Below are 15,038 nucleotides of genomic sequence, written 5' to 3'. Positions count from 1 at the left end.
ATCATTATATGAGAATGAACGTTTCAGAGTAGCTATTCCAGAACAGCATGTACAGACATGTCCAATTCTCATGATACATGTGACTCAGAGCAAGTGTTTTAATTGTACTTGTTCATCTTCTTTGCTGAGGAATGATCCCATTCTAGCACCATAGAATCATAGAATCATTGAGGTTGAAAAGACCTCCAAGATCATAAAGACCAACATCTGACTGAATATCACCATGCCCACTAAACCATATCATGAAGTGTTATGTCTATTCATTTATTAACACTTCCAGGGGTGGTGACTCAATGATTTTCCCTTGGGACCCTGTTCCAATGCTTAATGACTCTTTCAGTGAAGAAATTTTTCCTAATGTTCAACATGAATTTCCCTTGAAAGGGAAAGGAGTTCATTTTCCCTTGTTCTATTGTTAGTTGCCAGGGAGAAGATGCAAACTCCCAGCTCACTACAAGCTGGATCTTGTTCTATATGGGGCAGCAGTGTCAGTTGCCCTTCAGCTCCCAGTTTTTGAAGGGTCAGACAGTACAGGGTGAATGGCAAGGAAGAACCTTAAATTAGAAAGTCTTCAGGACATGGTATAGACTTAAAAGCACCAGATGTCATAATGGAGTTCTAGTATATCTGATAATAGGTACTGTGTATTATTTTGCATGACCTGAATCCAACCCTGTTTTGTTTTCTCAAAACAAAACAAAGCAGACAAGAATGGCAACTATCCATTTAAAGAGGTATGTTGTCAGCATTCCTACTCTGATCTTGTGCTACTTAAACCCTCAGCTTTAGGGATGTATTTATGAAACTGTAACATCCTGTGTGGTAGGTATCACTGGCAGATTATGTCCTCCTGCTTCCCCTTCAAATGTTGAAGTGTTTTAAAAGGAGTTATTCTGGTTTTCCCCACAGAAGGATCACAGTCCACTGACTTCAGAGTTCACCCAGTGTTATAATTGCAGTAGTTCATCACAGACTGAAGCACCATTTCTGATAAGGCATCAAAACCTGCCCCGGGGAACAAGGCAGCTTTCCTGGACTGGACGAGACCCACTGAGAATTTGATAAGGAGCTCTTCTTTCCAAATATATCTGACAGCACACTGTACTTCTTCAGCATACATATATAACTTTTATGCAATTTGCATAGCATTTTTATCTCCTGCTATTTATAATAGAGAGTCGAGGAAAGCTACAAATATAGTGATTTTTAAAATTAATATGAAAAAATAGAAATGCCCAGATAAAAAATTACTATAAGCCTTGCAAACATTCCACAGTAAAATCAGTTTAAAACTTGAGACAAGCTTTTCTAAACTATAAATGCATACTTGGATCAAAACCAAAACCCTGCTAAATGGCCTTTACATGATCCCTTCACTGAAAATATAAAAGCCTTAAAACCAAAATGTACCAGCAATATCAGCAGAGTACAAGTTCTGTTATCCTCAACTATCAAAGCTCCTCATGTTCAGAAAAAAGCACACATCTGCAATGACCACAACCAGAAGCAGAACTCAAAGGCTCTCAGGCACAATATGGAGAACTGTGGGTCATATAGATCAGAGCAGTTCTAAGATAATACAATATCCCATAAAGGTGAGTCAGAGGAGAAACTTTAGTGTCTAAAATTTTTGGAGGGACTGAAAATGCTGGAGCTCTTCAGTTCAAAGAACAGGCTGGACGAAGAGAGGTTATGAAAAAGGTTTACAAAACCATGGGCACTACCAATAGCTGGCAGCAGAACAAAAGATCACAATATTCAGAATCAGAGGACTTTCAATAAAACTAGTAGGAATGTGTTTTAACAGAGACAAAAAAAGTCCTTTCCACAGAGAGCAGTGAACTCCAGGAACTTGCCACCAAAGAAGGCTGCAGAGGCAGGCAATATTATGAAGTTCAAAAAGAATTTATACAAACTCAGTGGACAATGGTCCATGACCAGATAGTAAAGGGAACACATAGAGATGTACCTCCTAACATCCCTGATGTAACAAAGGAGCATGAGGCAAATGGACCACAAAGGCTCATACAGCAAGGCTCACAGAGTGTCTCACTAAATAGCATCTTCCACTGCCACGATCACAGGCAGAATACTGGGCTTTGTGAAGCACTGGTTTTACCCAAAAAGGCACCTTCTGTGTGTTTACACTGCTCATGTTACTCACCTGGGTCAGCTCCTGCCCTGACAGTTGCAACTGGATAGAAAGCACTGTCCTGAACTGGAAATCTTCATCTCCCACTGCCTCCTCAGATCAATTTTGTTACCCCAGTATTATTTTGATTATTCATCCTGTAATACGCTCATACCATGGAACTAGCAGAAAGTGTTACTTCCCCCACCAAATTCTAGCAATACTGTTCTAAAGAAGATCTAGTAGAACAAAGGAATTATCACCAGGCAGGGAACTCTCTCATACTACTGGCAGTCTTTTGAGACAACAACTTTACACCACAAGTTGCAACTCAACTCTCTACTGCAACCTACACAGACAGGCTCTGGAAACAATCAGAACAGATGCAGGGCACCTAGAAAATAAATCTCACTCAAGTTCATTAGTTTTCCTTCTCCCACCTCAATAATGCTGGTCCAATAGGCTCTTCTTCCATCGTCAGTACCAATCCAAAATGCTCTGAAGTTATGTCTTTGCTGATCTCCAGTTACCACAGCGGACAATCAAAACTGAAAACAAGCTTTCAAAGCTGACAAGCAGATTCAAGGCTTGCAAAGAGGCTACCAAACAAGTTTAATATGGGCTTGGTGTGGCACTAGCACCGCCCTTCAGCAAGCGTCTGTGATGGAAACAAGTATCACCTCACGTGGAACAGGACTGGGATTATCTGTCACAGGCTGAGCTGTGGTAGGGTAAGGCTGCAGCTGGTGGAATAATGGAGAGACTGCTATAAAAAGCACATTGCTTGACAGATCCCGAACTTTATGTAGAAAAAAGGCTTCCTGAGTTTTCCCAGCATCGTTACCAAAAGCACTTACTAGACAAGACTCATTTCAAGAATGAGCAGATCAAGACTTTCCAAAACAAAACTATGCAGACAGACTTGTTACAACATTGCTTGCTCCCAAAGGGGGTGGGACAGTCCTCGTGATACTCAACAACCAGTGTGGTAAATCCTCTAACGCTTTGGGTACTTTTATATCCAGAACTCCATTTGTAGTCATTTGGGACATAGGAACAACAACAACAAAAAAATCTGTGTTTATCCTTTTTTCCCCCACTGTGATCTCGTATCATTTTGGTCAGGACTCTCCCCTGCATTGCTTACAATCCAACTAGTCTCAGTTACTTACAAACTACAGAGAAACCAAACACATTGCACTAATAATCAAAAATGCCCTGTCACTCTTGTTCTGTTTAAAAACAGAAGCACTACTTTTTAAAGAAAGGTCACCAGATAAATTTAGATCTATTTAGCTTGTAGGCTGCAGTAATTTGTTTTTAGATACGTTGTTTACCAAGCAAAAAATAATATTTAGCTAGCAAGAGCTTTTTCTATTTAAATTATTTTTGTGTTTATTATTCATATTATAATTATTTTAGCTGGGTTTTTACAAAGCCTCCAGAAAATAGTTAACAAAGAAACAGCAAAACTGTAAGGAATGTTTTAGAATTATGATAAACATAGCCAATTCATACAGCTCACAGGTGTACTTCAGTACTGACACTGCAGAAAGCAGCCTTTAAATTGCATTCAGCTTAGATCTAGAGAACTTTATTCAAGAAGGATCACAGCTTCCCTGGTAGGATTCTGTGTACCATCCTCACTATTCCTAGGTGAACTGCTTATTAAAATTTCTGACCACATCATTAAACTAAATTAAGACACGAGAGGCATTGCATACATATTGCAATTAGTGAAGCACACTAAGCCTGTCTGAAGATCCCAGTCTGGTTTCTATATCCAAAGAAGAGGGGTACAAAACCCATGGCAAATTCAACAGAGGAATACGAGAACTTTTGGAAGACACTATCAGTGAAGACAGCAAAAACCTTAACAGTTGAATCCCAGTGCCACTCTTTCACATTCCACCCTACAAAGCCAGCCACCTCTTCTCAGTCTGCTCTGCTCACCTCATGAGTCCAGCTGCCTTGTGAGGAGGAGACTTCTCCGCCTGCTTCCCTCTCTGTTTCATGTCAGACAGTCGCTGCCGCATGTTGATGGTCATCTCTGAGCTCAGACGCCAGATGAAGATGCAGCTGAAAGAGGGAAAGGTGAGGCTGGCACCAAGTCTCAGTTAAGTTTATTGGTACTAATTCCCACTGCAGAGACAAACAAGAGCCCTTCTGTCTGCAGCAGAGAGACACACGCAGAAACAGCTTCAAAAAAACTCAATCCCATCACAAGCCTCATGACAAAAGGGTTGAACCTGCCTGTCAAAGACTCCCTATGAGCGAGAGCAACTGCAGAGATATTTACACAGACCTGTCTCTGATCCCATACCTTTATTTGACTATCTGACCAGCTGCTAAAGGAAATGCTGTAACAAGTCCCTCCATGGTCACCAGGGTAAGTGGAGCCTACAGATGTCCCTTGCATCCTCTACCAGTGGATGAAGTCTCTGACTGCCACTACCCCCGCAAAGGCAAGGCCTTCCTAATGCCCACCATCCCATGGAGTCTCTGTGCTGTAATAACAGTTAAGCTCATGTGGCAGTACTTTTTGCAGTCAGGGTGCTCCTAATATTTTACTTGGCACTCCATACAGGACACTTGCACAGAATTTACGCAGCCATTAGCTCAGCATGTCAGAGCACAGTGCTAATAACACCAAGGCTATAAATTCAATCCCTGTATGGGCCATTCACTTAAGAGCTGGATTTGATGATCCTTGTGGGCCCCTTCCAATTCAGAATGTTCTGTGAAATTTGACTGAGTTTGGTCAACAGATTCAAAAGCATTTGAGAGAAGGAAACCAACAGTGTGGTCTCATTTCATGAATTTCTTCAGAAATTCAGCTTAAAAAAATATATTCCTCATCACATTAAAGAATACCATATCTCATGTTCAGCTACTAGAAAGTAAAATGACCAGCATTGTCTTTGAAATTTGACCCTAGTGCTAACTAATTCTTTTCATCTCAGTCATCTTTCCTGTCTAGCTGGGTATACCTACACTGATGTAGAAACAGAGATGGTGTTTTGGCTATCACTTATAAAATCCTGCACCCTGCTTTGGAATCCAAAGAGGATTTAATTCAGTTTTTCAAGACCCATCAGTGCCAGTACTCCAATACACAGAAGACTTTTCAATTACTGACTTCTTCCTCTTTTCTTGATAGCATGTAAACATTAATTTGCTTTGCCATTTTGAACAACGACCATGAACTTTGGTCTCCGTGACCTGAGGCAAATGTCAAAAGTGCTAGGATACTGAATACCTGAATGTTCTTCATTTTTTTCTCTCTCATGAGGAAACAATTTAAAAGGTTTTAACCATATCACACCAAAAAAGCCCATAAACCCCTGTCTGCAGTCTGTGGAGATTTTAGAGCAAAACTAAAACTTCCCTTCTTGTCCCCAGTGCCATGCTCAGGAGCACCACTCCCAGCTACTGAAATCACATACAGACCCACTGCCTGTGAACACACTGTCATCTTCCCACTGGAGCTTTTCAACCAGGAGAAAGGGCTGAGGCACTGTGTCTGGGAACCATGGCAACCCAGGGCAGCCAGCTGTTTCCCCTCAAGGAGCAGCTCTCTGCAAGTAACAGCAACCATAATCTGCTGCTGAAAAGGTACTGAAATGGAGGAAACAAAATTCTGAAAGCAAATCTGGCTTGTTCGTTAATCCCACGCCCGCAGTTATCAAACCTAGAGACAAGCAGCAAACAACCTGCACTCAACACAAACTCTACAGAAACGAGCACCCACCTACCCCTTCTTTTGCTGGGGTTGGGGAGGGGGTTTTGTTTTGTTTTTTCTTACTTTGCATTACTTTTCTCACATGAATCTCACAGTCCTTGTGTCTTTTCTCATCTCTGTTTTTCTTTCTATTCTCAGCTCTATTCTTTGCACATGCTGCTGTGTGTGAACAGACTATTTTCCCTGTTCTCCTTTGAAAAAGATGCTTTCTCATCTCTTTATAGCAGACTTCTTCATGCATCCTTTCCTCACTTCTCATCCAACTCCTGCATACCCTTAGTGAAGAAAATGACCCTTTTTCTCATGGAAATGCCAACAAAAGAATGTTGCACTAAATCACAAGGATCACTAGGGATTTCAAACCTTCCATGTTTCTGGAATTTGTCAGAAGTTCACAACAAAAGGATTCTCTCTCCTGCAACTTTTTTCCCTAAACTATTTAACCACATGAAAGGAAAAGAAAGAGGAAAACTAAATAATTTGTTTATTACTGAAAGACAGAAACAACCAACTGATGAGATTTCATGTGATATATTGTATGTTCTGTAACAACTCACCCTCTAAAACCCTCTTTCCAATTCAGTTGTGTTTTATTAATTAAAAAAAAAAAAAAAGAGAGAGAGAGAGAGAATCTGGGTTGCTCTAAACTTGCAATAGCACCCCAGGAACCATCTTTCTCAAAAGAAAAATTTTATCCAGTTCAGCTGATTTAAGCATTCACTGATTCCAGAAATAGTGGCTCCACTCACCTATACAATCATCGTACTAGGCACATATTCTCCTTTTTCCCTTGGGCTCAGTCTGGTGATTACTTAAGCTTTTAGTGAACTGATTTAGCTCACTAAATGTGCAGAAACTCATCTCAGGCGAGTAGTGATGTAGTGACCTGAATCAGCTGAATGAGGGCTCAGCTGCACCACTGCTGACTCAGGGGAGCGGGAAGAGGACCATATGGACAGGATCAAAAAGCGGGGACAGGCCTGTCCCTTTTGCTGCTAAACAAGCTCTTTCACCTGGTGAAACCTCACCAACGGGAGTAGTGCAAGAAAAAGTTTCGGCACTACTAGCAAAAATAGCACAAGATGCCTTATATTACAGACCTGAAGGCTGGTCAGGAAACAGGTCACATCTCTGTCCCCTTTCCAGCAGAGAATAGTATTTACACTCAGAAAAGGAAAATACTTCACATGGGTATTTCATAACAAACTCTGTGAGCTTTGCCAACAGCACACATTTAGGATTCAGAAACCTATCAGATTTATTTGGAATTCATAAAACATCCCTAAAAAAAAAAAAAATCTACCTTTCTTAAGGACATCCTAGATCCAGTATGAGATGGCATGAGCCAGTATTACAAACAAGCAAAACCTCTTACCTGTCACCAGAAACAGAGATCAGATGTTTGCAGTCATTACTGAATTTCATCCCAGTTACAATCTCTGTGTGAAGTAAAGCACAAAAAAACCAATCTTCCCTGAATTATTGAAATGGACAGAAGAGATCATTAGCCAAATAGGCTAGCTATATTCAGTAATTCACACTTCACAGATCAATATGCCCCAATTACCATAACCATTTAACCAAGAATCTAGGCTTGACATAGGAAGGGGACCCCACGGCAAAATATACATGAAGACTGAATTCTCTTTTAGCCTATAATAGAACAGCTCCTGCATGGTAGGAGCTGAGGGTATATCATAATGAAACTGAATACACTGAAAAAAACACAGACTACCTTATAGGCTATTAGAAAAACTGTGTAAGTAAATACATGGCTTGACATTTGTGTGTGTGTGCACTTGTGTGCAAAATGCAAAAATTGAACTTGCAATAAAATAGGCTCTTACAATTTCATCCAACTACAACCTACTCAAAAATACCAATTAGGTAAACTTTGGTGGGGAGGAATCTTCAGAAAGCTTTGACTAGTATCAGACCCTACTATATAGTCATCAGCAGAAAAAAATGCATTTCCAGAAGGTTACAAGCCTTACCTGAGTGTCCATACATGGTTGCAACACACTCGCCAGAATAGAAATCAAAGATGGAGAGGTTCTTGTCAGAACAACTGGTTGCAATGTAAAGACCAGAAGGGTCTGTTTGCACCTGGTTTAGGAGACCAGAGGAATGCAAAGGTCTGGTGAGAAACTACCTTCAAACTACATGAAAATAGTCCAGAACACCCAAGACAGTCAGAATAAAATGCAAGTAGCGCCCACAGGATTCCAACTGAGTACCACCCTATCCAGCATTCCAGGACAAATCTCCTACCTAATCCTGACTAGACTTCTAGGAGTCTCTCCAACCTAATCAGAGACTGAAGGCACTTAAATTAAATGCCTTCATGACTGTGAAGGCATTGCCACCAGTGGACAGACCTCTACCTCTCTCCTACTTTCTTCTAACCATTGGGGTCTTACTTTCTTCTATGTTAAGATCAAAACAAAACAACAAGAACACCCCCAACCCCAAAACACACACACCATAAAAAAAGAAAAAAAAATCACATCTGACAGAGTTAAGTGAAATATTACAGGATTCAAGTCTTCTGGAGAGAAAGCAAAAAAGAACTCAACACTGCCAAGGAACTTCGATAATGATGCTGTCACAACTCCAACATTTGCAACTCCCATTTTTCAGCTATTTTGTTCATTGTGTGTTTTTTCATATGCACCTATTTGTTGCTTTATCTTGGATCAAATAGAAAATCCCCTGAAAATGCCTGACCAGGTCTAAAGCAGCACTACACAGCAAATACAGTTACTGTCACCCAATGTCCTGCTCTGTCTTTTATAGAGTTTTAAGGAACTGAGAGGGAAAACTATGTTTTTCAAGGGAGACATGGTATTTAAATAATGGTAATTCTTCTGGTTCCTTATGTTTATTTTGTTGATGTTTGCTTCCAGCATCACTGTTTGGGTTCTACTCATTAAACTGCAATGTGTATTATGATCTCAGAATAACATGCCAAGGAAGTTTAAATTCCAGAGACAACCATAATCCCTTGGTTACATAATTGTCTTAAAAATGAGCAAAGCAACAGTAAAAGTAATTGAGATACACATTAAAAAAAAAAAAAACAACACCAAAAAGGATATTAAAAACAAAAAATCCAGCTCTCAGAACATTTCATGGTTTCTTGTCTGAGAAAGATCTAATCAAGCACCTAAGCTTATCAGCAATTTAAAGTGTAGCATCAATTTTTCATTTTCTTTACTCTGGCTTATAAAAAATTTGTAGGAATTATAATAGGCAAAGAGAAAGAATTTTTCATTCTCTGTAAAACAGAAGAACTGACACTGAACAAAATTGTTTGTTTTCCCCTCCCTTTTTACCCAGTTATTTACACCCATCAATAATTTCAACTAGAAGGGAACTACAACTATCATCTATTCCTGCCTGACCAGTTCAGAGTTGACCAAATTAAAGCTTGTTATTAAGCGCATTGATCAAACACATCTTCAACACTCTCAGGCTTGGGGCATTGACCACCTCTCCAGGACATCTGTCCCAGTGTTTTACCAAACTCTCAGGAAAGAAATGCTTCCTAATGTCCAGACTAAACCTCCCCACTGCAAATTTGAACCATTTCCATATATCCTGTCACTGGATCCCAGGGAGAAGAGCTCAGCACCTCCCTCTCTGTGTCCCCTCCTCAGGAAGCTGTAGAGAGCAATGTGGTCACCCTTCAGCCTCTTCCTCTCCAAACAAGGTAAGCCCAATGTCCTCAGCTGCTCCTCAAAGGACATTCCTTCCAGGCCCTAATAATTATACTACTGCATTATAGCAGTAGAAAAATTATCAGTGAAAAATAAAAATACAATGAAGAAGCTTGTTTGGCAACTTAACCTGAGAGATATTTTGATTTTGTCAACTGGTTTTCCCTCTTTATAGATAGACAAGAATGCAGTTCTTCCACTCAACTGTGAATCTTGTACACATCAGATTTACCAGGGTAAGCCCTGGATAGTGGCAGAAACAGGCATGCTATGCTGGCCCAAGGCCTGGATGCACTCAGCAGGTAGAAAACATCCACAGATGCTCTCTAAGAAGTACCAGGCTTGTCCAGAACTCCAAGACCCAAGCTTTTCAGGGCAGATGCTATTTAATTTTATCAACTCAAAGAGTTTCCCTTGTATTTGCCCTCTGAAATCGACTTCACAAACACTGATCAACAGGCATTTCCACTTTAAAAACTAACTAACAAAACTAACTAATTCCACTAACAAAACCAGTCAAGAAACCCAGAATGAGGTCTCTGGAGTAGAAAGTAAAATATCAAATTAAATGGATTAAACCATCTCCTGACAGATATTGGTGCAGTTCCACTTGTTTTTACAGCATGGTCCAGTGACTCACTTCAGAAACAGGACAGAGAGAAAAATCATACATCAGCTTCAGCATTCATTGACTCTTTTCCTGTTTTAGCCTCATGAAACCCAAATACATTACCAGCCCTTAAGGGTGGAAATAGAAGGAAGCAGCAGCAGGGTAAAGGACAGAGTATGGAGCAAGTAAAAAAAAAAAAAAAAAACAAACAAATTACTGTATTCAGATTTGTATTTCATTTTCTTGCCCCTGAGCTGCATTCAGAGAAGCTGAAAAAAAACTGAAAATGGAAGGAAAAGAAAACAGCTTACTTTGATAAGGGTGCCATCTTCACCTTGGGATCCCTTGTAAAGCTTCTTCTGCTTCCCACTGCTTATGTTGAAAACCCTGAGGGAGTGACATAAGATAACATGGCTCATTTTTGCCCAGGTACTGCTCTGGGGCTCTTGTCACCAGGATCCTTTTCTCTCCCTGTTCCTCATTCCACATAAAATACAGGAAACAGGGCCAAGCTACAGGAAGTGGAGAAATTATCTCCATGAAGTATTATCACCAATCAGTTAAATGGTTCAAGAAAAAAAATCTCAAAAGTAATGCAGAGGCAGATCATCTGAATTAAAATTGATGATTTATTCCCAAGCCAATAATCAATCAGTCCTCACTGCTGTAAAAATACCTGGCCTCCTTCATACTAGACCAAAGAGAGCAAGACACTTTATTTATGTTAGAATACAAAACCAAATCACATCCAGTAGTGATATTTAGCTATGACCAAAACTCATACCATCTCATACAGCTATAATAGGAGACACACAACTACAGAGAGACTCCTTTGCTTTCATTCAGACTGATTGGAGAAATGGATAAAAAAGGAACAGAGAACAGACTCCACTTGTTCAATGACAGTCACATCTAATTCAGTTTTAGGTTCCCACAATCCCAGGTATTTCACAGGACCTCACAGCTTTTCACTAAGTACCTTCAAAACCAAAATTACCACAGTGCAGAAGTTCTTGCCCCACAGCTCAGTGATGTGCCAAGGAAGGCACACTTGCTCTCCCAGTAGAAAACCTTTGCAACGAGTAGCCAAGAGTCCCATGGGCATTGCACATAGTCACAGCTTTTTATCAGTGAGGGGAAAGGCAGAGTTCAACCTCACAGTGCCTCAGATCTGTCTGAAAACGCTGTATCAAAGAACTGAGAGGAATAATGATGGAGATGGGGCTGCCTTGTTTATGACTGCAAAAATATTTTCAAGATGAGAAGGAAACTAACCTTATGTTACGATCCTGGCATCCAATAGCTGCGTATTTCCAGCTGGGGTCCACATCCATGTCATAAAGTGTGGTCTTCCTAACAATGTGATGTGTTCGGGTAAACTGGACCCCTTCTCCTGTCTAAACACACAGATAAAAACTGTGTCAAAATCAAGTAGGTAATCCGTTTTTAAAAACAAGTAAATCCAGATGAGTCTTCTCACACAGCCAGCACAAAACAATCCTTCCCAGGGAGCTGCTGGGAACAGATGAGACTGGAGGCACATGGAACTCTTCCCTCCAGCACATACTCTTTCACCAGTCCTCACAATAGGTCTGGCAGTGAAAGAAAAGCAGATATCCTAACAGTTCGGTGTTTCACATCTTGCTGGGAGAGGTCAGGCTGGGAGTAGCTGCGTGCTTCACAGAACTAGTTCTCTGAATGTAATCTCTTCTATCGAGTCAGCAGGAGGCACTGAGGCTGAAATAGCAACAAGCTCATACAGAAATTCTGATATCATTCTTTGAAGTAACTCCTTTGTGGAGAGATTATAAATTAGAACTGTACAAAAAGCTGTGATAAGGTTACCTTCTGCGCAGTGCGGAAATAGATGCTCTTGTCCGCCCCACAGCTTATCATTCTCACTTTCCCATCGTTGGCTGGAGAGAAAAGGCAGGAGACACAAGATAAACACATACACAAGGTGGAGGAAATGTTTCAATTTATACCACTGCTCATTTATTCCAGTCTTGATTAGCTAAGACTGACTCCTCCCCAAGCAGCAAAACAGAAGCCCCTTCTCAGGGACATTTGTCTTTTATGCTCAGAGTGCATGAGGCCTTAACACAGAGGCTTTACAGGACAGATGAGGATGTAATTCTGTCTTCTCCCTCACCAATATGCTCATACCTCTGTGTTCCACAGCACTCTGTGGCAACATGGCACATGCACACTCTGTAGAAGCAATAGGCACTTTTCAGACCTTAGACTTGGTCACACGTTTCTTGCTGCCCTATCTAACTGCAGGGGCAGGCTTCCCTTCTTCCCTTAGGACTCTTATGTAACCAATCAGCTCCTTCATCAATGCAACACCTGATAAAACTCTAAGCAGCGACAATGCATCCAACATCACACAGGCCCTTGGACTGCACCCACTTAGAGCATGCCTGCACTTGGCTCATAGACCAGCACAAAGGCTTTAGCTGCCAGCCCTTGAGCCCACTTCCCTCATCTCCCAGGAAGTCAGCTGGCTGCATTCAAGGCCAGCTCACTGATAAGACAGATCTGTCAGAGCAACTTTTGCTGGCCTTGGAGCTCCTCCAGAAAAAAACTTGGAAAAGTCACACAGTTGTATTGGGGAGCCCGTGCTGTGAAGCTTCAGAGAATCCCTTCACTCAGGAGCAGTTTTCAAGCTGAGGTTCTCATCCTTGAGCCCCAGCTGAGCTACACGGCAGCAACATTGCAGCCACAGCTGTGCCTGGACACATACCCACAATGATCTGAATCCTGACGCAGCCCATGGACTCACCTTCCTGATCTGAACTCCATCTTGCCTTGCTGCTGTGAACTTGCCTGGCAGGCACTGAACTGTAGCTGTCCCTGACCACTCCAGACTGATCAAGACCTTGAATTGCTTGAATTCATAGTCTTATCACTATGGATTTGTCTGGTGACCTGGACTACTGGCTGTACCTAGTTACCGCCACTGGACTTGATCTGTTCCTGTTCATATCCTGTGGTACTTTCCCACTACCAGTGGAAAAGGCCACTACCTTTGCCTGCCTTCCTGTCACTCCTGGCTACTGGCTTTTCCTGACAGAGCAGCCAACTCTTGCTGTTCCCAACTGGTATCTGACCATCAGTAGCAACTGGGTGCTGGGGATAAAATGTGCTCCATTACCAGGAATGCAGACTCTTACAGTGGTTTGCAATGACAAATTTACTTTACTCAAAACTTTTTTTGTGTGTGTTTGGGGATTTTTTTTGGACAACTGTTCACAGTTCTCCTAAATAAGAGCAACATGTAGTCCTCTGAAATTAGTTAAAGGGAGTAAATAATTACAGAAAACAGTTTTCCAAAGAAATGCTGAGGACTTTCAGGAGAGGTTTTTTCTGGGAGGAAGAAGGAGAGGAAAAGAAAGCAAAACCAGAAAAGAAGGCAAGTATCACCTTCTTTTAGGACTGCAACTAAAAAAGATGACCAAAAAAAACCCCCAGCTGCAGCTTCAAATTGACCTAGCCCAGTATTTAAGTAGCTGAAATTACTTTACAGTAGCAACGGGACAACAGCAGTGCTCAAACCCAGCTTTGGAGGGAGGCCATAATTTTCTACCTGCAAACTTCACTGCAGTGATGGAAGAAGAATGTTCATCCAGGGTTTGCTGCAGGCTATAGTCCTTCCCAGCATCCAAGACATGAATCAATCTATCCCGACTGGCTGAGGCTAAGAGCTTTAAACCTGTCAGAAAGTTAAAAAGAGTGCAAGATCATGACTTAAAAAGTCATTTTTAAAACAGCTTCCCAAGTCATCTTAGGGACAAAACATTATACTGTAGCTAACTGCATAGACAGACACAAAGTAACACCCCTGATTTTCACATTATAATACTATATATACTAATATATATATTATTATATATAATATACTATATATACTAATACTAAATTTCACATTATAATACTAAACAGAAAAAGTTTCAATCTCAACATACAATATTCCAATACAAAGTAAGAGAAAGAAGACTTTTTTCAAAGGCTGGCCCTACTGACCCAACACTACAAGCCTGCTCTGAAATTCAGGAGTAGCTCACCATGATAATTCTAACATGCCATAGTTGGACATTCTGACTTGCTCAACATTACATTTATAGGCAAAGGGGAATCAGCTCAACTGCATTTACCTGTGTCGGGTTTGGAGTATTCCAGACATAGGATCTCAGAGTCATGGGCTTCCACCTTCAGCATTTCCTTCAGAGACTGCAACTCATATATTCTAAGACACAACATGGCTCATTTCAGTACGTTTATTAAATTAACAATACCTGTTTCTGATTCTCATGTCTGAGCAGACTGCAATCTGCATAAGAAGGTTTATGGGATTACCTGAGAGTGCCTATCCTGTCCCCCGAGGCCAGGTGCTCCCCGCTGGGACTCACACAGACCGTGCGTATCCCCACCTTTGTATCCAGCACTTGTGCATCAGCTTTCTCTGCACTTCCTGCTTAGTTGTAATCAGTGTCCAGAAGTACCTGAGTGTTGTCATCTACATAGATGATTTTCATCAAGTCCTGGGGACACAATACACCCAGAAATATTTACTAGTTACCAAATATTAAAGCAAAGCATCTGCCTTAGAAACTGAGCTCCTGGCCAACATAAACATTTTATTGGCAATAATGCTGTAACTGGTAAGACCTCTTAGCTAGCAGCAAGCACTAAGCACCTTCATATTGTAGGATGAAAGTTTCCAGCTGTATCCCACAATCACCCTTTTCAAAAGACTCAAGCTAGAAACTAACAGCATCTCCTGCACTACTGATGACCTCTGGGATTAGTGATTACAACATATTAGGGCATGCA

The 15,038-nt window shown here is 41.1% G+C and overlaps 1 protein-coding gene across 1 annotated transcript in view; it reads right to left on the bottom strand.

The window, feature by feature from the left end:
• Positions 1-15,038, bottom strand: part of MAPKBP1 (mitogen-activated protein kinase binding protein 1) — a 102,273-nt gene that overhangs the window by 21,173 nt on the left and 66,062 nt on the right. The window contains 9 exon segments of the mRNA XM_008639466.2: positions 4,085-4,210; positions 7,249-7,312; positions 7,868-7,979; positions 10,514-10,589; positions 11,478-11,599; positions 12,048-12,118; positions 13,792-13,917; positions 14,360-14,451; positions 14,562-14,746. Coding sequence (XP_008637688.1) covers positions 4,085-4,210; positions 7,249-7,312; positions 7,868-7,979; positions 10,514-10,589; positions 11,478-11,599; positions 12,048-12,118; positions 13,792-13,917; positions 14,360-14,451; positions 14,562-14,746 — 974 coding nt within the window.

This window comes from Corvus brachyrhynchos, unplaced genomic scaffold, assembly GCF_000691975.1.
Source record: "Corvus brachyrhynchos isolate BGI_N302 unplaced genomic scaffold, ASM69197v1 scaffold115, whole genome shotgun sequence".
Classification (NCBI taxonomy): domain Eukaryota; kingdom Metazoa; phylum Chordata; class Aves; order Passeriformes; family Corvidae; genus Corvus; species Corvus brachyrhynchos.
This window is presented reverse-complemented; position numbering and strand designations above follow the sequence as displayed.